Source organism: Rhinolophus sinicus, linkage group LG01 (genome assembly GCF_036562045.2).
Source record: "Rhinolophus sinicus isolate RSC01 linkage group LG01, ASM3656204v1, whole genome shotgun sequence".
Taxonomy (NCBI): Eukaryota; Metazoa; Chordata; class Mammalia; order Chiroptera; family Rhinolophidae; genus Rhinolophus; species Rhinolophus sinicus.
The window spans coordinates 2,773,688-2,793,668 of record NC_133751.1 but is presented as its reverse complement, the minus strand read 5'-3'; the positions used below and the strand labels follow the sequence as shown (position 1 = coordinate 2,793,668).

General features: G+C 50.7%; 1 protein-coding gene across 3 annotated transcripts in view; it reads left to right on the top strand.

The window, feature by feature from the left end:
• SLC37A1 (solute carrier family 37 member 1) overlaps positions 1-19,981 on the top strand; it is a 69,163-nt gene that overhangs the window by 41,098 nt on the left and 8,084 nt on the right. For all 3 annotated transcript variants that reach the window (XM_074324860.1, XM_019745668.2, XM_019745666.2), the window contains 9 exons: positions 962-999; positions 6,438-6,515; positions 10,097-10,225; positions 12,564-12,654; positions 13,812-13,874; positions 14,355-14,440; positions 15,430-15,478; positions 16,687-16,760; positions 19,442-19,520. In XM_074324860.1, the coding sequence (XP_074180961.1) occupies positions 962-999; positions 6,438-6,515; positions 10,097-10,225; positions 12,564-12,654; positions 13,812-13,874; positions 14,355-14,440; positions 15,430-15,478; positions 16,687-16,760; positions 19,442-19,520 (687 nt within the window). The remainder of the gene's footprint in view (positions 1-961; positions 1,000-6,437; positions 6,516-10,096; positions 10,226-12,563; positions 12,655-13,811; positions 13,875-14,354; positions 14,441-15,429; positions 15,479-16,686; positions 16,761-19,441; positions 19,521-19,981) is intronic.

The following is a 19,981-nucleotide window of genomic DNA, read 5'->3' as shown; positions in this document are numbered from 1 at the left end:
AAGTGAGCCATTGGGGCCACCAGTGCTGTCCCTGCCGCCCCTCACAGGCTGGGCGTGGAGGGACCTCCAGTCCGGTAGGAAGTGCTCAGCGAGGCCGTCCACGGGGGTCACCCTCTGTGTCACACCGGAAGGAGCTCAGCTGTGGGGAGTTTGTTTCAAGGCAGTTAAACTGTTTTATCAAAAGTTATATAAAGACCAGGATCTGGGTGGTGGGGAGGGACTAAAGCTGTTTAAAGGCGGCTCTGGGTTCTGCAGCAGAAGTGGGGTTGCTTCCCCCCGCTCCTCGTGGGCGTGAGTGTGGCCGTTGGTGCCCAATTCACACTAGAGTAATTTTTAAGTAATAAGACGGAAGGAGCCCAGCTTCTGATCTTGTTACTCGTCACGTATCCTTCCTTCCTTGCATTTAGATAAAAGGCGTTTTGTTCTATAGCAAGGTAGCCGTTTTCTCCGCAGTCATTTTTTATTTCTAATTCCATAACATTAAACAACTCATCGCAAATGCTATTCGTAACCTTACTCTATACATTTTTTCTGTTTATATGTTTCCTTCTGCTACCTCGTTAAATGTATTTTACATGGCTTGTCACTGTAGTATGTACGTGCTCGGCTTATTTCTATGTCACACGTAACTTCCCCATATTGCAGTCTTCACGTGCCTGACGACCTGGGTTTCTGGGTGGCAGTTTCCTGCCTTCCCCACCATGCCCCCCACAGTCCACGGGGACTAAACATTCCTGGGGACTGAGGGAGGGAGGGGCGCTGTGGGTTCTTAGTGGGATGACCGCGCTGTCCCTCAGTCCAAGAGACATGCCTCCTCGGGCCTTGTCTTTTTTCTTAAATTGCTGCTAATGGAGCACAACTATCAGATGGGTCTTGATGGGTCTTGTTCTAGTTTAACTTCTTGTGTTGGTGGAATCACCCAGCCCTGGGTTCACACGTTGCTGCACTTTTGGTGTTTCAGATCCGAAGGACGTCGCCTGCTCGTCCAGCCTGGTGGCGGTAAGGACTCGCTCTCTGCTTCCTGTGTCTTCGTGGATGGTGGGTCATCTGCCAGGTGGCTAATGACTGTCACTAGCCTGGTCCTGTCTGTGCAGTAAGGGGTAACAAAGTGTGGACATGGTCCCACCCTCAAAATATCGGCAGTTTTAGAAAAGGCCTAATGACTGCAGTCTGGTTGGGGACTTCCTGTGCAAGGGGGTCCAGAGCCTGGGGGCTGGCCCAGCCTCACGAGGACTGGGGCCTTCCTGGCTTTCCCCTGGACAGATGACACTGTGTGACTGCAGAAAGATGCAAAGGTGAGCTGGCTGATGTCACTTTAAACTGCTACCCACACGTGTCGGTGGGCCATCAGCACCGCTCAGCACACTGGCCACCTTTCCCCTGGTCAGTGCCCACTGCCACCTCTCCTCTCACCTATGTTCGTGCTCAGCTGACGAATGACCCTGCGGTCTGGGTCGTTGAGCAGATCAGCGGCCACAAAGGGCACATACCCGCCGGCATCCACAGCCGGCTCTGTCTTTCCCCCATCACTCGGTGAGATGCCCTGCCCAGCCGGCCAGCCCTCCCCCGTCAGGGCCGTGGGACCGTGCTCCTGTAGTCAGTCCCCCTGTCCTGGGTCACTCCAGCACATGGCGTCACCCACCTTGGAGGAAGCCTCTGTTACCTTCACACCTGTGTCCCTGCTTACCTGCTCACCTTAGAGCTGATCCCAAGAGTTATTCCCTCCCTGACTTCCCTTGCATGGCTCCTCTCCCCTCCCCAGGCCTCCACTGTTCCACCGAAACAGCAGCAGCATCCGGCCACGTGTCGTCAGTGCTCTGGCCTTACCCCTCTTGACCTGTCACCAGCATGAGACAGGGCAGCTGCCCCTCCCTCCCCGAGATGCTCTTTCTTGGCCTTCTAGACACCACAATGGCCGTGCCTGCACAGGGCTTTGCTGGCCCCTTCCTCTGCCAGGCCCCCAGATGTGGGACACCCCGGCCTGGGGCCCGGCCCCCTCTTCCTCATCCATTCTTTCATGTCAGAGATCTCGTCCAGCCCCGTGTGGGTTCATGTTGAGTGTCCCACTGATATGCCAGCCTGGCCCTCGCCCCTGGGCTCCACGCTCGTAGATCCCACACCCACCTGACAACCCCACAGAGACATCTGTTTGTTCTCTAACTTAACACAACCAGAGTAGGTCTCTTTATTTCACCCCAGAAACGTGGTAGGTCCCTGGCATCCCCGTCTCAGGGAGCCCTGTCCACCCCATGGACAAGCCAGTCTGGAGCAGTCATCCCAGCCCCTCCTTCCTTCAGCCCATCCATGTACTGCCAGAACCATCATTTCTGTGTGTGTGTGTGTGTGTGTGTGTGTGTGTCTGTGCGTGTTGGCGGTGTGGGGATGGGATACAAACCCTCTTGTCACCTCCACTGCTCTGATCCAGGTTGCCATCATCTCTCCCTGAGCCACTAGTCAGTCTACTAAAACAATCCTCTTTTGTTTCTCTAAAATCTGTTCTTCACACTTCACCTGGAAACATTTTCCTGAAACAGAAGTCAGAGCATGGCACTGCCTTGCTTACAGCCTCCGGCAGCTCCCCAGTTTCCTCAGCGTAAAATCCAGTTTGCCTCTTACCACTATCTCCCCTTCTAGCAGGTGAGAGAGTTCTGAGGGCAGGACTCCATCGTGCTCTCTGCCAAATGCCCAGCTGCTCCCAAAACAGCACCTGCCATTGTGCCAGAGAGGAAGTCCAAGGGTTCTGGTTGGATCCATTTGTTAACACTTTGAACTTTTGAATACAATTAACTTGAAGGATTCTGGTACCTTACAAAAATAAGGAAACAAAATCAATTCTGAAAATCACTGCCTTTAGGAAGATTAACATCATATGATTCTTTTTAATTCTAGTTGATATTTCTAAATATTTTAAAAGCCATTTTCCTGCCATGAGCATGAATTTCAATGTCTGCTTATCCAATTTTCTGTCGTGCTGTAGAATAGCTTAGAGATGCAAGGACCAACCACCTCTGGAACTGGGGAGAACTTCAGCGTTCACCTGCCACCCTGGGACGACATCTGGGCATGGACATAGGCACTGAGTGTGCAGGGGCTTTGGGGAGAGAGCGAATCTTCAGAAGTACCGGAGAGCGGACCGGCCCACTGAGCTCTGTGGTCCCCAAGTGCCCTGCAGAAGTGTCTCCTCTTCCTCTTTTCTCTCCCCCTTTAGCTAGACTGATCAAGAAAAAGACAGTGGACTCAAATTACCAAAGTCTGGAATGAGAGAGGAGACATCACTACCAATTTTACAGAAATAAAAACAATGATAAGGGACAGCTGTATGCTAATAAATTAGATAACTCAGAAAAATGGAAAAATTCCTGGAAAGACATAAACTACCCAGAATGACTCAAGAAAAGAGAAAATCTGAATAGACCTATAACAAGGAAATAATTGAATTATGCCTTTAAAAATTTAATACAAAAGCCCAGGACCCGATGGTTTCATTGATGAATTCTTCCAAACATTTAAAGAAGAATTAGTACCAATTATTCACAGACTCTTCCAAAAAATAAAAGAGAACACTTTCCACTCATAACGTATTATTCTGATAGCAAAAGAAGACAAAGACATCCAAAGAAATCAAAACGATAAACCAGTATCTCTTATGAATAAGATGTAAAATTCCTCAACAAAATACTAGCGAACCTCATCCAGAAACATATAAAATGTATATATGCCATGATCGAATGGGATTTATCCAAGGAATACATAATTGTTTTAACATCTGAAAAATCAATCAATGCAATACACCAGGTGAATAGATTAAAGGACAGAATGTGATCATCTCAATAGAAGCAGAAAAAGCATTTGACAAAATCAAACATCCTTTGTGATAAAACACTCAACAAACTAGGCGTAGAGGAGAACTGCCTCAACAAGATAAAGGACGTCTGTAAAACCCCGCAGCGGATATCACACTTGATGGTGAAAGACTGGATGCTTCTTCCTAAGATCAGGAATGAGACAAGGGTACTTGCTCTTGCCATGTCTGTTTAACGTTGCACAGGAGGTTCTAGCCAGGCAGTTAGGCGAGAAAATGAAATAAAAGGCAGGCAGATTGGATGAGAAGAAATAAAAGTACCTCTGTTTGCAGATAACATGATCTTTAAAAAGCCTAAATAGTCCACAAAAAAACTATTAGAGCTAATTAACAAGTCAGCAAGGTTGCAGGATAAAAGATAAGTATACAGAAATCAACTGTATTTCTAGGGGTGACCAGATGGCTCAGTCGGTTAGAGCGCGAGCTCTCAACAACAAAGGTGCCAGTTCAGTTCTCACATGGGATGGTGGGCTGCGCCCCCTGCAACTAAAGACTGAAAACGGTGACTGGACTTGGAGCTGAGCTGCGCCCTCCACAACTAAATTGAAGGACAACGACTTGGAGCTGATGGGCCCTAGAAAAACACACTGTTCCCCAATATTCCCCAATTAAAAAAAAAACACTAAGTTTAAAAAAAAAGAAATCCACTGTATTTCTATACATTAACAATGAACAATCTGAAAATGAAGTTAAGAAAATCTCATTTGCAATAGCATTAAAAAGAATAAGATACTTAGGAATAAATTTAATTGAGGAAGTGCAAGACTTATACATTGAGAACTACAAAACGTTGTTGAAAGAAATTAAAGACCTAAATCAATGAAAAAAATCCCATGTTCACTGATTGAAGGACAATATTAAGATGGGAATATTCCCCAAATTGACTACAGATTCAGTACAATCTGTGTCAAAACCATAGCTGGCGTGACAGAAATTGACAAGCTGATCATAGAATTCTTATGGAAATTCAAGGGATCCAGAACAGCCAAAACAATCTTGAAAAAGAACAAAGTTGAAGGACTCACACTTCCTGATTTCAAAACTTACTACAAAGCTACAGTGATTGAGATTGTGTTACTGTCATAATGGTGGACATACAGACCAATGAGAGAGAACTGAGAGTCCAGAAGTAAACATTCCATTATGGTCAGTTGATTTTTGACAAGGGTGCCAAGACCACTCAGTTGGGAAAGGATAATCTTTTCACCTATAGTTCTGGAACAACTGGATATCCCCATGCAAAGAATGTATTTAGACCCCTTCTTAGCATTCATGAAAAGTAAGATGGATCAAAGATCTAAATGTAAAAGCTAAAACTATAAAACTCTTAGAAGAAAATGTAGGTGTATATCTTCATGACTTTGAATTAGGTCAAGGTTTCTTAGATTTGCTACCAAAAGCACAAGGCATGGAAGAAAAAATACATAAATTGGACTTCATCTGGATTTAAAACTTTTATGCTTCCAAGGACACCATCAAGAAAGTGAAAAGACAACCCACAGATGGGATAAAATAGTCCAAATCATATGTCTGATAAGGGACTTGTATCTAGACTATACAAAGAGCTCTTACAACTCAGTAATAAAAAGACAACCCAGTTAAAAAATGGGCAAAGGAGCTGAATAGATGATTTTCCAAAAAGATACACAAATGGCCAAGCAACACATGAAAGGCTCTTCAGTATCATTAGCCATCAGGAAATTATAATCAAAACCATGATGGGACACCACGCCCACCAGGATGGCTAGAATCAAACAAGTAGTGACAAACTGACACCCTCGTACACTGCTGGGGAGCGTGTAAAATGGTGCAACCACTTTGCAAAACTGTCTGGCAGTTTCTTAGAAAGTCAGAGTTCCCTACCGTATGACCCAGCAGTTCCACTCCTGGGTGCACGTCCAAGAGAAATGAAAACATTTGTCCACAGAAAAACTTGAACCTGAAAGTTCGTGATTCCTAACAGCCAAAAAGAGGAAACAATGTAATATCTACCAGTTGATGAATAGATAAATAAAATATGGTATGTCCGTACAGTGGACTGTTTTTCAACAATAAATAGGAATGAAGCGCTGACCCCCGCTACAGCACGGATGAACCGTGAAACACAGCTGAGTAAAAGAAGCCAGTCATGAAAGGTCACATGTGGTATGATTCCACTTGTATGACATGTCCAGAGCAGGAAAACCGAGTCAGAAAGCACATTTACTGGTTGCCAGGGCTGGGTGCACGTGAGAGGAAAGAGGAGTGCGTGCTGATGTGGATGGTTTCTTTTCCAAGGATGACCAGAATGTTCTAGAACTGGTGACGGTCACGGGACTGGGAACTAAAAACCGCTGACCGTACACCTGGGTCTGGATTATTCTTCAAGGAAGAGTTTTATTTTCACCTTCTGTTACCTGATAGTCTGGAGCTTTAAGATTAAATTCATTAGCCCTTCGTTTTATTTTAATCATTTGTCTTTTTTCCCTTGGTACCTTTTTGGGGAAGATAGTTAAGTATCCTTGCTGTAGTGAAGTTTGGTGTGATTTCTGGCTGTTGATTCAGTAATTGCTCTAATTAAATTCTCTCCTTCCAGCACTCAAAAAGCTACGAGAATGGCATGCACAGGTTTAGACTGCAGAAGCAAGCCTTACCCTCCGAGAAGAAGCCCCTGGTGAGTCTCACAGATACCGCGCAGCAGGAAGTCAGGGTCCTCTGTCCTCATGAAATGGGGTCTGGTGTTTCTTTAGTAAAACCTGAGTTTACCCTTATTAGCTTTCTTTGGATGGTAGGCTCAGCTTACTTTAAACTTTTCATCAAATTTAAGTCATTCATTCATTCACTCATTCATTCAAAGCTGTTTGCAGCACTCAGTGTGGCAGGCGCTGCTCCAGGCTGGGCTGCGCTGTCAGTCCCAGCATGCCTACAGGGGAGCCCACCTGGGAGGGGGTGGACAGACAGAAAACAAGCCACCTGCAGCTGCTAAATGCCAGGAAGACAGAGCCCGCTGAGAAAGGGGTGCGTGGGCACTAGTTCAGGCCTGGTGTTGGGAGCCCCCTCAAAGCAGGTGGCACTGATTAGAGCTGTGAAGAAGGTGAGCAGCGAGTCTGCACGTACCTGAGCCAAGGGGCTTTCAGGTAGAGGGAGTGCAGGGCATATGAGGTGGGACCAAGTGATAACATAAAGTCATCTTTCAGCCTTCCACCGTTTCTCTCCTCATTTACAGAGGAAATTGAGGCACTGGGATGCTGAGTTACCTGCCTGGCCCCTCTGGGAAGTGGGGAGGCTGCGATGCAGCCTAGTGGTCACCGCTGGTGCCTGGGTCTTCACCCCCCTTTTTCAGGAGACCCCTAGACATTCCTCACATCACTTCTGCTTGGCTGCCACACCGAGGCACGGGCGTTTTAGATTTGGTTTTAAGCATCGAAACTATACGCTGTTTTCTTTTCAAATCAAATAGCTTAAAGGAAAAATGTACTAAATAGACTTCTTACATTTTTTTTCTTCTTTATTGCCTAAGGAAATTTATTTGTGGTGGTTGAAATAATGGAAGATGGAAAAATAATGTCTCGTGCATCTTGTTCCTTAGATTTTAGGGCGAGTGTAGGTAGGAGTAATTCAACTGAAATGTGTTAAAACCTGCTCACTTCTGAGTTTATGTTGAAAAAGATCAGGTGTCTTAGTTTGGGTTGCTATAACAATAATACCATAGACTAGGGGGCCTACCCAAAAACCATCTGTTTCTCCCATTTCAGACACTTCCTTGGGGAGGCTGGGAAGTCTAAGGTCAAAGTACCCCGCAGACCTGGATCTGGTTAGGGCCCCTCCCTGGCTCGCAGATGGCAGGAGGGCAGAGAGAGGGCCAGCTCCCTGCTGTCTCTCGTGGTGGGGCAGTAACCCCACCAAGAGGGCTCCACTCGCAGGACCGAAGGCCCCACCTCCAAATACCACCACAGTAGAGATTGGGGTTCAACATGTGAATTTTGGAGGAACACAAATATTTGGCCCAGAGCATCAGGTATTAACCAGTGTCCAAGTGGCTATAATTCCTCTCCCATTACTATTGAAGACTTGCTTTTTCCTTTGAGGCAAGAGCGGCCATCTTAATGCTGAAGGCTGTTCCACCTTTCAGACCAGCGGGATGCCCTGGAAGTCCTGTGGGAAGAGAGCCTTTCCACAGTGTAGCTGCAGAAGCACCAGGGCGGGCGTGGACGCGTGGTTAGGTGGGAGCAGTCCATCCCACGGTGGTGCTAGGACCGTGTGGAGCCCGTCTGCTCTTCAAAAGTGTAAACCTGAGAGTGGGCTGCCTGGCTGAAGCGACTCCAGCCCCTCGAGGGCTGATGCGTCAGAGCCCGTGGGGGCACCAGACACAGCATCCGTGTCTGTCCACTGGGTGGTCTGTTGTTAGCTGTATAAGGAGGAGGCACCCGTGCTTCCTGGTTTGTTTTGGAAACCCTGCCATGACCTCCCCTCTCCCCATCTCCTCCAGACACTGCAAATGACTGGAATTGGGTGGCTGGGAGCCCCCGGACTGTGCATAAGAGATGAGTGGGGGTGGGCAGGAGGCCTGTTCTCTACATGGAGAGTTCCCACCGTATGGTGGAGTGGCTGCTCACTGGTTACAGAGCAGAGGGTGGGTCTGCACGTTAACCCCGCCCAGTGGTCCCGGAAGCACCTTACAAAACAGGGAGGGCCGAGGGGGTGCCCCAGGGGTGTGACCACACAGGTTCCTATGCTGGACCTGCAATGCCTGTCTCAGTCAGAGGCACTCCCCTGGCTAAGCAGAAGTTTTTCACTCTGCTTATTCTCCATCTGGCTGCATTTCATCCACTTAGGTAGGTCAGCCTGCTTAGTGTTAACAACTTTGTGAGGTCCTGCAGTTCTCAGCCTTGACCCTGGCTTGGCCTCTTGGGGGCCTGCCCAGGGACTGCTGTGCTGGGTCCGGGGTACAGCCTGGCCACCCCGGTTGCTCCTAGTCCCAGGAGACTCCAGGGTTGAGAACTATTCATTTAGTCTCCTAACTGGACAGCTAGTGTGATTCATGAGAGAAAGGTTTCTTTCCAAACTCAAATCGTTGTTCCCCGTTCTCATACCCTTGTGTGGAGTTAGCATTGGGGAGGGGGAGGCTGTCCGTGAGTGCATTCCTCCCCAGGCCAGCCCCCCCACTCACCCCCACCCCGCAGCCTCTCAGTGCTGGGGACCTCCTGCCTGTGCAGGGCTGCCCTTGCTGTCGCCACCACCCGCTTTCCCAAAGTTCTGTTTTCACCGGAAGGGCATTCTAAATTTCGAGAGACAGGTATGACAATGCATTACCATTTTCTTTTTCTTTTTTTAATTTAACTGCATTTTGAATCCAACCACATACACCGCAAAGAGATGAATGCAATAAAAGCTGTTTGATTTGGGGGAAGGTCTGAAACACACAAACATTTCTTTGTAAACCCTTGAACTTCACAGTTCACTCATGAGGAACATTCTAGATCATCCTTGCTCTGACTTGGAACCCCACCCCGAGCTGGGTCCACTGTTTTTACTTTAATAATGCAAACGTCCTTTGGGAACGTCCAGGATCAGAGTTTACAAACTATCAGAATTGGTTTATGAATCTTAAAATAATCTTTTTTCTGATAACATATGTTCCTTTTGAACTCCTCAAAAAGTACCGATCATGTAAAGAATGTACTGACATTTTCATAAAAGTTACACCTAATTCCACAGCTTATCAATAACCATTCCCAGTTTAGAATTCAGCTTTATTGCTATAACTACGTCCTGTGGTTACCTGGCTACTCAGATACCTGTGTCAGCCTTCCTTGCCATCATGATGAAAACGCAGTTTTGAGTGGTTTTATTATTTAACGTGTCAGAAGCATTTTTCCATGTCATTCAAATCTACAAATTGTTTTTAACTCCTGCAAGATATGTCATTTATATGAATGTACTTTACCGATTTTCCTCAGTGGTGGTGTGACATGCATTCTATTGTATAAGTAGTTCTTCATTTTTCAAATTATTTTTGCAAATAGATCCTAGAATTGCTGGGTCAAAGGGTTTTGCATGTTTAGTTAGCATTTCCTAAAACCATGTGGATGTAATGATGCTAAAGCGATGACCACGGTGAGAATATTGCCCAGGACAGCATGTCCCCAGGACTTGTGGTGGGGCAACTTTGTCCTTAGGAATTCTGGCCTCGCTTCAACCCGTGAACTGGTGACCTTTTCTCTTCTTTCTTCTTTTCAATGGTCCTCGCCCCAGGATCCGGAGATGCAGTGCTTGCTGCTGCCAGATGGAAAGCGGCCCGCCCATCAGAACCACGCTGTCCTCCCGGCCGATGGCGGCAGTGGCATGGCTGCCATCAGCTTCACTGGGGCCTTGAAAATTCCCGTGAGTACATGTGCCTGGGAAGAGTTTCCAGAGGGGTCCTCTGTGCGTCCCCTGTGAAAGGAAGCCGGCGTGTGGGTAACCAAGTTTAAAAAGAGCCGTCATGATTGTGTGATGCATGCGTCAGGATTCTACAGCAGGAACCGAGGCTGCGTGCAGGCAGCACTGAGCGAGGCTGCAGCTTCTGTTCGCCTCATACTGTGTTTAAAAGGTTTTGAAATTGGCTGTCTCCGTTTAGAAATTCAGAAATTTCATAGACAAATCAGCCTCCCATCTGCACCTGCAAAACCAGAAAAGCTGGCTCCTCTGGCCTCGCGCCCTGGGGCTCAGGCCTCCCTGCTGCGCTCCCTGCCTGGCCCGAGGGTGAGCCCCCGGGAGGCACTGTCCTCCTCACTGTGTCACTGTCACCACCTTGTGTTCTGTGGCCTGGGGGAGCCTGCTCCATTCTCTGTACCCTTTAAAGTGCTTTTAGGAGCACCAACCTGGTCTGTTTGGCCTCCGGTGCTCACGGAAGGGGGGTGTGCAGGGACCCAGGGAAAGGACAACGGGCCACCGGTGGAGACAGAAAGGCAACAGTCCACAGAACCCGGGCTTGTTCTTTATTTAAAATCAGGTGTGCTGGGGCGTTGGTGAAGCAGCTGGCCCTGACTCTGAGCTACCAGGCATGTGTCGTGCCTGCTGGCCGGGCCACCTGTATGTGACAGGATGTGAAGGAGATCAGGGAGAAGATTATTTAAGACAGGGCCGGTGGGTGGCGGGGAGTGTGCAGTGATGAGAGCTCTTCCTGCTTTAGCGTTTCCTTGTGTTAAATTCCTGGGCTCCCGCAGACAGAATCTGGGCAGCTGGGGAGGGAAGAGCAAGCCGTGCCCACGTGGGTAGGACAGCCAGGCCTGTGCAGCACGCTGGCACCCATCTGGGCTCTGGGCCGGGGGTGCTCACACTCCCAGGAGCAGGTGTGGCGCTCACACAGACAGCCCCGTCTCACTGACGGGTCCCCATGAGGAGGCACAGCGGGGCCCCGACCCAGAGGCCCCTTTGGGATTGTGTGGGCTGGGACGTAAACACTGCACCCAGAACCCACAGAACAGATCACAAATGAAGGAGGTCAGGAGAGCTGCTGTAGAACAGGAAGTGCTGCCAGCGCCCCTGAGACCAGGGCTGCTACCCGCCTGGAGCTGCCGAGCCCAGGCCTGGTAACCAGAGTCCTTGAAGAGCTCTGTGGGCTGGCCTGTAGGATGCTGGTTTTAAATAGAAAGTTATTTTTAAATTGTGTTATTAATAACTACTAGTAACCTTTCTGTTGTATCTTAGTGTGTAGCTGCCCCAAATACTTTTGCTGAGAGTAGGGTGCACACTGGTTATGAAAGTACAAGTGAGGTTGTGGGGAGAAGAAGCTCAGAGCCCTGGCCTGGCTCGTCCAGGTCCTGCCACAGACGAGCTGTGTGTCCCGGACAAGTGTGTGAGCCACTCTGAACCTCCTTTCCTGGGTCCGCAATACGGGCCAATGGCTGGCGTCATCTTTACTGTTGTTCTGAGGATTGAATGAGACACTTAATCATGGGCCCAGGAAGGCACACACATCCTCATGCTGGGGGGCCCACCGTGGGGACACTGACGCGGGTGTCTCAGAGGCACTCAGTGGAGTGGCGTGTTCTTCACCCCGTGACGGGAGTCCCTGTGCACGTACAATGCGATTTGGGGAGAGGGGAAGGGGGACCAGGACTCAGTGGGACCAGTTTGTCACTCAGACTGCCCAGGTGGTACCTGGAATTGCCTCACAAGTGCCACTGCCCTCTGAAACCCAGCCTAACGTGGACACTGACAGGCACGTCGCAGTAGCCACACACTCAACGTTGGGCTCCTCAGCCAGCCCTGTACCGTTTTCCCAGCACCCACATTGTTAGTCGCAGGCAGGGTGCCCTGGCCTGTATGTCTCCCAGAATGGTCAGAATTGTTGGTTCTATGTGTTTCCGGTCACTGTCATTTGCAGTGTTTTCTGTTTCAGGGCAGAAAGAAACAGCCATTACATACAGCAACCAGACGTCTGTTCCCTACTGCCAGAGGTCTTTAGTAGCTAAGTTTTCAGCCATGGTGTGAGAATCAGAGCAGTGCATACTTACTGACCAATCTGAAGGAAGGACGCTGGGTTTCAATCTTATAAGGTAGCCATGTGCTCTGACAGTCTATTGGGCAGTTGTCCGGTGACCTCACGCCGTGCGCCACATGTCCCCTCTGCCACATCTGGAGGTGCTAATGGCAGACCAGAGCTGCAGGCCGTTTCTGAAATCAGCTCGTTGGAGATTCTCGCATGTTTACGTAAACCGGTGACTCTCTCTTTCAGGGGGTGATAGAGTTCTCCCTGTGTTTGCTCTTCGCGAAGCTCGTCAGCTACACGTTCCTCTTTTGGCTCCCTCTCTACATCACAAATGTCGGTGAGTGTCTGTCGCAAAGTACAGATGCTCAGTTCTGGGCAGTGGCTGGAGCGAATGCCCTTTCACCTGCTGGTTTCCATAGTCTTGGAAAGAGAAAGCACGCGTGATGCCAGGCACTTTAAGAGACACACTTTTGAATCAAACGACATGATTAGTCGAAATGTATAGACAAAAAGCGAATTCAGATATGCACGTTTTGTTGCCATGATAGCAGCCCTGATGGCTTTAAAGGTCCGACATGTTATATCCCGGCTGTGGTTACCAGTTCCATGAGGGTCTCGCTATTCTGGGGCAGCCTGCCTTTAAATTTAGGCTACACTGGACTTTGGGTCACAGCAGCTGGTGAGCAGAAATGGAGGCCTTGGGGATCTGAGAAAATAAAAGCTTCATAATCTGACCTGCAAATTGCTTCTTGGAGATGAGCTCTAATTCTAGCGAGTTTGTCCTATTTCCAAAGTCCAGCAGGGCTGAAGCCATAGGTTGTGACCGGATGTGCCAGCTCAGTAGTCGTGTGCACTGCCGTACGTGCTGCGTGATGACAGAATGACAAGGAGGGCCCAGCAGTTCCTGAGTGCAGGGGCCACAGCCTCGGCTGAAAGGGGCAGGGGGTGGGCAGGATGGGGGATGGTCAAGGAGCCTCTGAGTGTCCCCTGAGATGGGGTCTCTGGTGACTGCGACAGAGGAGAAATGTGGAATGCAGGGTTCGCAGAGTACAGGCCACGTGTTCCCAGCAGTGACATCAGGATAAGCGGTGGGGGGCGGGGGCTGAATTTCACAGGGACGGAAGTTGGAGAGGCAGCAAGGGGACAGTCCATGTTAGCAGGGACAGGGCCTGTGGAGGGGGAGGGAAGGGGAGGCAGGAAGGAGTTGTGGGGGCTCTGAGCGTCCTCCCCTGCCAGTCACCGCACTTCTGTCCTGTGCGGCGTGTACCTCTGGCTACACTGAGTCAAAGGTCAGGTACTAGTTAGACTCGGCGGGCACGTCCCCTTTGGGGCTAAGAGTGTTTCGTTTTCATCCTTCCTGTTGTCTCCCCGTGCTGGACTGCTTGTTTTCTGTCTGTCTGAGTTCTCTAGTTGCTGCTCAGTTTAAATCATGCTTATGGAACAAGGATGTGGAGTGAGATCGTCCCCACAGTGACACTCTGGTCGTTTCCGTAGATCACCTGGATGCCAAGAAGGCGGGGGAGCTGTCCACCTTGTTTGACGTGGGCGGGATCTTCGGTGAGCCCACCCCCACCCGTCCTCCGCCACAAAACACTAAGGATGGCGTCCGAACACCTGGGGCCCGGCATCTCTTAGAGGTGACATATTCCTGAGAGGCGGATATGTGCCCCAGGATGTCATGTCACCTGAGTGGACATCCCTTTTCCCCTGCATCCTGGGCCCTGATTCTGAACGCGCCAGAGTCAGGTGCACACCTCACAGTAGGCGACAGACTAGCTGTGGGACCCGCCTAAAACCAGACCCAAGACTCCCCGCTGTCTCACTGGGAGCTGCCCTCCGGGTCACTCACGTCTCACCACAGCCTCATAGGCGTGTTCAGTCGTCAGGCGTTGCTGAGGCAGCTTCCTGCTAATGGGGATGTGGGAAGGGACTGGGCAAGGAGCCCCTTTCTTCTTGCTACGGTAACTGTTCTGCTTCCTCTCCGTGAGGCGTTGCCGGGGATGCGAGCACCTCAGGACCCACCCCTCTGCATTGCAGGTGGGATCCTGGCAGGCGTCATCTCAGATCGACTGAAGAAGAGGGCCTCCACCTGCGGCCTCATGCTGCTGCTCGCGGCGCCCACGGTGAGCCTGCCCCCCCCGCCAGGAACAGCCACGCTCCTCCCCGCCAGCAAACGCTCGCCCGCCTGTCCGCCCGGCCCCGGCTGCTCCATGCATGGCTCATGGCCTCAAAATACCCCGTTGCACACCGCGCGAGTCTGCAGAACCCCAGCTTCCCCATGAGGTTGCCAACTGCCCTCCGCCTCTCATTCAGCCTGGGCCCCCACCTGCCTCACCCCTGCCCCCTTCGCTCCCCCAACAGCCTCCTGCTGATCTGTGGGGTCCTGGCATCTTCCCAGCCTCCCCGCCCATCATGACCATCACTGGGCTCATCCTGCTTTGCAGTTTAGTAGTGCATGGCTCAGGCAGGTGGCCTTCCCTCTGTGCCTCAGTTTCCTTGTCCAGAAATGTGAGCATTAAGTGAAGCATTGTTACGTCATCGCTGTTTTTACAACAATTCACACATATTATTACTCATTGACTTGCATTTGCCCGTTTGCCACTCCACTGGGCTGTGACTGTCCCCAAAACCAGGCCTGCTTTTCAGTCATTGTGGAGGCATGGGTGTTGCCCACTATAGACACCCAAAGAACCTTTGCCAAAGAGCTGACTGTGTGTGGCCCCCATGCCTCGTGACCCCCATGTCCTTGGGCACAGCTGTGGAAGCGGATGGCCTGAGCAGGAAGCAGTTAGACTCCAAGCTCAGGGAGCACTGCCCCCCACCCCCAGCGCTTCTGCCGGAGCTCAGAGAGGAGGGTGCCCGCGGGGTCCCCAGCCAGTGAGCAGAACCAGGCCCCGCGTGTCTGGGACAAGGCCACAGCCTCTGGGCTGGCCACACCATGGACACCTGTCTTCAGCCCACCTACCTAGGGCAGCGTGGCCTTTGTTGTGTTTTAGAGCTGTCCCCTCTCTGGTTGGCTGCCTAGGAGTCACCTCCTGGCTTTTCAGAAATACAGATTCCCGGGCAGCCTTCCAGCTACTTGTAGTAAACCACTGTTTTCACCTGTTCACAGCTCTACGTATTCTCCACTGTCAGCAAAATGGGTCTGGAGGCCACCATAGGTGAGTCCACGAGGCCTTTCCCTCTTTTCTCTCACATGCTTTTTGACCGCATGACTTAGTGAAATGAAATAAAAAATTAGCAAAGGAGCATTTAGCTGGTGTAACTGGAACATATGGAGTGTTAAATTAAAATAGTCCCGTGTCCCTCTTTGGGTGGGGCCCACAGGAACTCCTGCTCTGGGCATAAGGCCTGACCATCTGCAGGTGTGGGAGGGTACAGGCCAGCTGGTCTGGGGCAGTGAGAAGCCTTGTGTGCCCAGTGGCAAGGAGCCACTCACGGATGCCAGATGTCACCTGGAAGGCAGCAGGCTGCACCCTTGGCAGGTGAGAGCTGGGCAGAGCTGGGCGGGTCAGGCTCCCAGCCTGTCCCCTCCCCATGAGCTCCTGTTGCCCGCCATTGGGGCGGTTACATAATACTGCGGGGCTATTTTTAACTTCCTGCAGTCAGCACTCTCACACTATGGCTCTCATGCCCAGTAAATATCGTCTCTGTCCCAACAAGCCAGCAGTAGGGATGAGAAGGGGTGGACGCTGTGTGTGATCCCACTGAGAGTTACCCCGAACGCAGGTTGCTGACGGGGGGATCACTGAGTTTTCTGTGACCTCTCAGTCCAAAAGCTTCTGCACAGAGGAATGTCAACCCAGAAGATCGTTTAGGAAAGGGAGCCTAGAGGACAGTCTAGGAAAGCAACTGTGAGTTTCAGAAGTAGGTGTGGTTGTCCTGCCTGGGGGAACTCGGCTGTGCTGGGGCTCCAGGCTTCCCTGGGGGCCACCGGCAGCGGCTGTGGGTGTAGACAGGAGGTCCTTAATGCTGCACAGAGGGCTGTGGCTGCTGAGGGCCGACACAGACGGCAGGGAGCATTTGCTCACCCGGGTCACGTCTGCACTCGTACGCCAGGTTTCTCGCCCCTTCTCCGTGTGTCAGCAGCTGCTGCCCACTGAGTGGAGGAAACGGAGTTCCAGGTCCGAACACGGCCTGAATCGTTGGGGAGGTGTGGCTGGGCTCACAAAACACATCTCAGGGCGAGTCTAAAGAAAGGCATGTATGACGCTCGCCCGGGCAGTTGCCAGCTGAGGGATGTGTGCTCCGCCCTGCCAGCACCTGCCCACATCCAGCTCAGGCCAGGACCCGTGCGTGACACCAGGGTGCCCTCCTAGGGCTTGCTGAGGTTCTGCTCACTAAACCCCTCTGGTTTCTGTTCCCACAGCTATGCTGCTGCTCAGCGGGGCCCTGGTCAGTGGGCCGTACGCGCTCATCACCACCGCTGTCTCCGCCGACCTGGTGAGTGACTGCTCGTCTCAGCGCAGAGCCAGGGGCCAAATGCTGGCCGTGCGGGTCACCTCTTCCATTCGTGACAGTGATGGTCTCTATTAGGAAGATGCATGTTTATATAAGCACTTTTTTTTTAAGATGACTGGTATTTATGCTGTTTAGAGTTTTCTAAGCAAATACAGGGAGGAGATGGCAGCCACATTCGATAAGCAAGGGCTGAGGTGAGATGGAAGGGCTCGTCTGAGGTCTCAGGCCAGTGCTCTGGCTCGCTCCTCTGTGCTGCCCTCACGTGGCCCCATGGGCTGGTGGCCATACACCTCAGGGTCTGCCCCAGGCCACGACAGAGTGAGTTGGCTCCTCCCTGTGTCCCCCACTCTGGACCCGGCCCCCTGCTGGTGTGGGGACTGCAGATGAGCCAGACGGGGTCCCGACCCTGGGAGGCCATGTTCCCAAGAGGAAGCCATGTGGTACAGAAATAGTTAATGTGCAGGATGGTAAATGCCACTCCATGGTGGCAGGAATCACCCATGGCCTTGGGGTCCACAGGGATGGCTGACCAGTCTTCCTGGAGGAAGGGGCTGCTCTACTGACAAGGGGCCACGTGACTCCTGAGCACAGAGACCCCAGTCCAACCCCAGAGGAGGCAGCCCACTCTCATCTACCTGACAGGAAAGACAGGTCACACGGCAGCTATGGGCGTCTGAAGGGAACATGACACTAAAATACAAAATCCCCTTTTAAGAAGTAGTGTCCATAAATAATGGAGAGAAGAGTCGTTTCCCGAACAGAAGAAGTTATGCAGATGCTGTGCCCTCCAGGAGGGGAGTGCGCCTCCCGTTCCTCAGCTGGGGGCTGTGCGTGTCACCTCCTTCCACAGAGGACAGTGTGGAGGGGGAAGGGAAGTGTAGCATGGAGAAACCTGCCAGACACGACCTCTGCCAGGTGGTCAAGGTCAACACCAACAGTGATGAGTCGTGTTTATATACGTGCTCTTGGTATGACGTGACCAAAATGGCACTTCATCTCTAGTTTTTCTCCCCAAAACCCACACCCCCATCTAATCATGAGAAAAGCATCAGACAAATTCCAGTAAAGGAACATTCTACTCCTCAAACTGTCAAGGTCATCAGAAACAAGGAAAGTCTGGGAAACCGTCACAGCCGAGCAGAGCCTAAGGAGACTCAGTGACTAAATGTCATGTGGTGTTCTGGATGGCATCCTGGGACAGACATTAGATTAAAACCAAGGGAGTCTGAATAAAGTGTAGATTTTAGTTAATGCTGCATCCCTATTGGGTATTTAGTTACAACTAATACAGCATAACAATGTGAATTAACACAGGGAAGTGGGTAACTTTTCTGTGAATCTGGGCCTGTCTAACATTCCTAGGTCATTTAAAACCAAAAGCACTTCCCCGGAAGTTGACACTCGTGGGCAGGATGGCTGGGCCAGCTCCTGAGTCCCGGGAACCTTCCTGCTGGCTCCAACGGCCCTGCCCTCTTCTAGAATCATGCCAGCACCACAGCCTCCAGCTCATTCTCCTGGTTAGAAAGCACAGTAAGCCCGGCCTGCAGCCCCGCACCTGCCCTCAGGGCCACACCTGTGGCTACCTGACAGCCCTAGGCACCTCGGGGACCCAGTGGCCCTGTCCCCAGCTCAGCAGAGAGAAGCAGAGCAAAGGGGCACTGGGGGTGAGCTCTTGTCACCTTTGTCTGCCCCAGCGCACCCCCTGCCCACCAGGCCCTCCTTGGTGTAGAGAGAGGGCTCCTCAGACCGCCGTTACGAAGCATGTCCATGCTGCTGTCTGCGTGAGCACAGAACGTCCCAGAAAGGTCCACAGCAGACCAGTAGAAGTGGTCTGCCCCGTGGGGTCAGAGGGCAGAGGAGCAGCTTTCACTTCCTTCCCAGACTCCAGAAAATGTGGATTATGGATGATTATCGCTTTGCGTGTATGCTTTAGTTCATATTATACACATAGGTACGTGTACTCAGTATTTACTTTGAAAAGCTTTGATTTGTTTTGTCATTTTAGGCGTCCAGGCACTAATTCCTGATTCATCTTTTTTTCCTTTTATTGTCCTCGGTTTGTGATTTTCTCCCCACCTTATATGGGTGGCTTTTTGCAAACCAGAGCTCCTGTTGACCTATCACTTGGACTTGAGCCCCTGCGTTGGTCTCTTGGGTCCTGCCCTCTTCCCCATTCTCCCTGGCACTGGCCATGAGTCGGCTGGTTTTCGATACTGCAGAGCCGTCTGGCACGAGTCACAGAAATCCCTAGAATCCAGAAACGGGGAAGTGGACATTAATTAACGCTGGCACAGCTTAGGGATGGGGCACCAGTGCCATTCATCTTTTTATCTTCCGTGTTGGTTGGTGTGGTGCCTCGGGGAAGGTGTTCATTGTGCTGAATATTTGTTTATTTGGAGAGAATTCTAAGAGTTCTTTAAACTAGAATACGCTTCAACAGTGTTTCTGATGATTTTTGACTTTTAAAAACCCCTGACACTTTGCCTGCTTTTCCAAGATAAGTTTGGGATGGAGTGGAGTTTAAATTTTCTAATGGAATGTATCCCACATTTTGAATTGCTTTGCAAAGTTATTTGCATTAATTGTCAAGTGGAAGGTGTAGGTTTACTTGTTGCACTGATGCTGCTGGGACATGCTTCACACTTGTTTTTCCCTGTCTTCAGGGGACTCATAAAAGTCTAAAAGGAAACTCCCACGCCCTCTCCACCGTGACCGCCATCATCGACGGGACTGGGTCTGTAGGTACGTGCATAGTTTTAGCTCTACAGGTTAATTGCGGTCATGAGGGAACCACATTGTCCCGTCCTAATTAACAAATGCCACGGGTTCCAATTGCTTTGGTGGTTTTAGGATCAGCTGGCCTTCTTAAAATATGTGGGTCAGAAGCACATGCAAACCCAGGGGATGTGGGTGTGTGGCACTCAATCCTCTTTGGTGAGATGGTTCCAGAGATGATATGGGCGTGTGGCTGGTTGGAACTAGTTTCCGTCTGAAAGAACGCAGGTTTTCATTTAAGATGTCAGTTGGCAAATGATGACCCATGGTGCACCGGTTCAGTGACTGTTTATCACTGTCATCTCAAGGACAGGCTCTTATTTAAATCTAGATGACAGGAAAACTAATGGGTCCCAAAGCACACAGGACTCTGAGTGCTACCGGCCTCATTAAGGTTCTTGGACAGAATTCAGTAGCATATCCTGGAG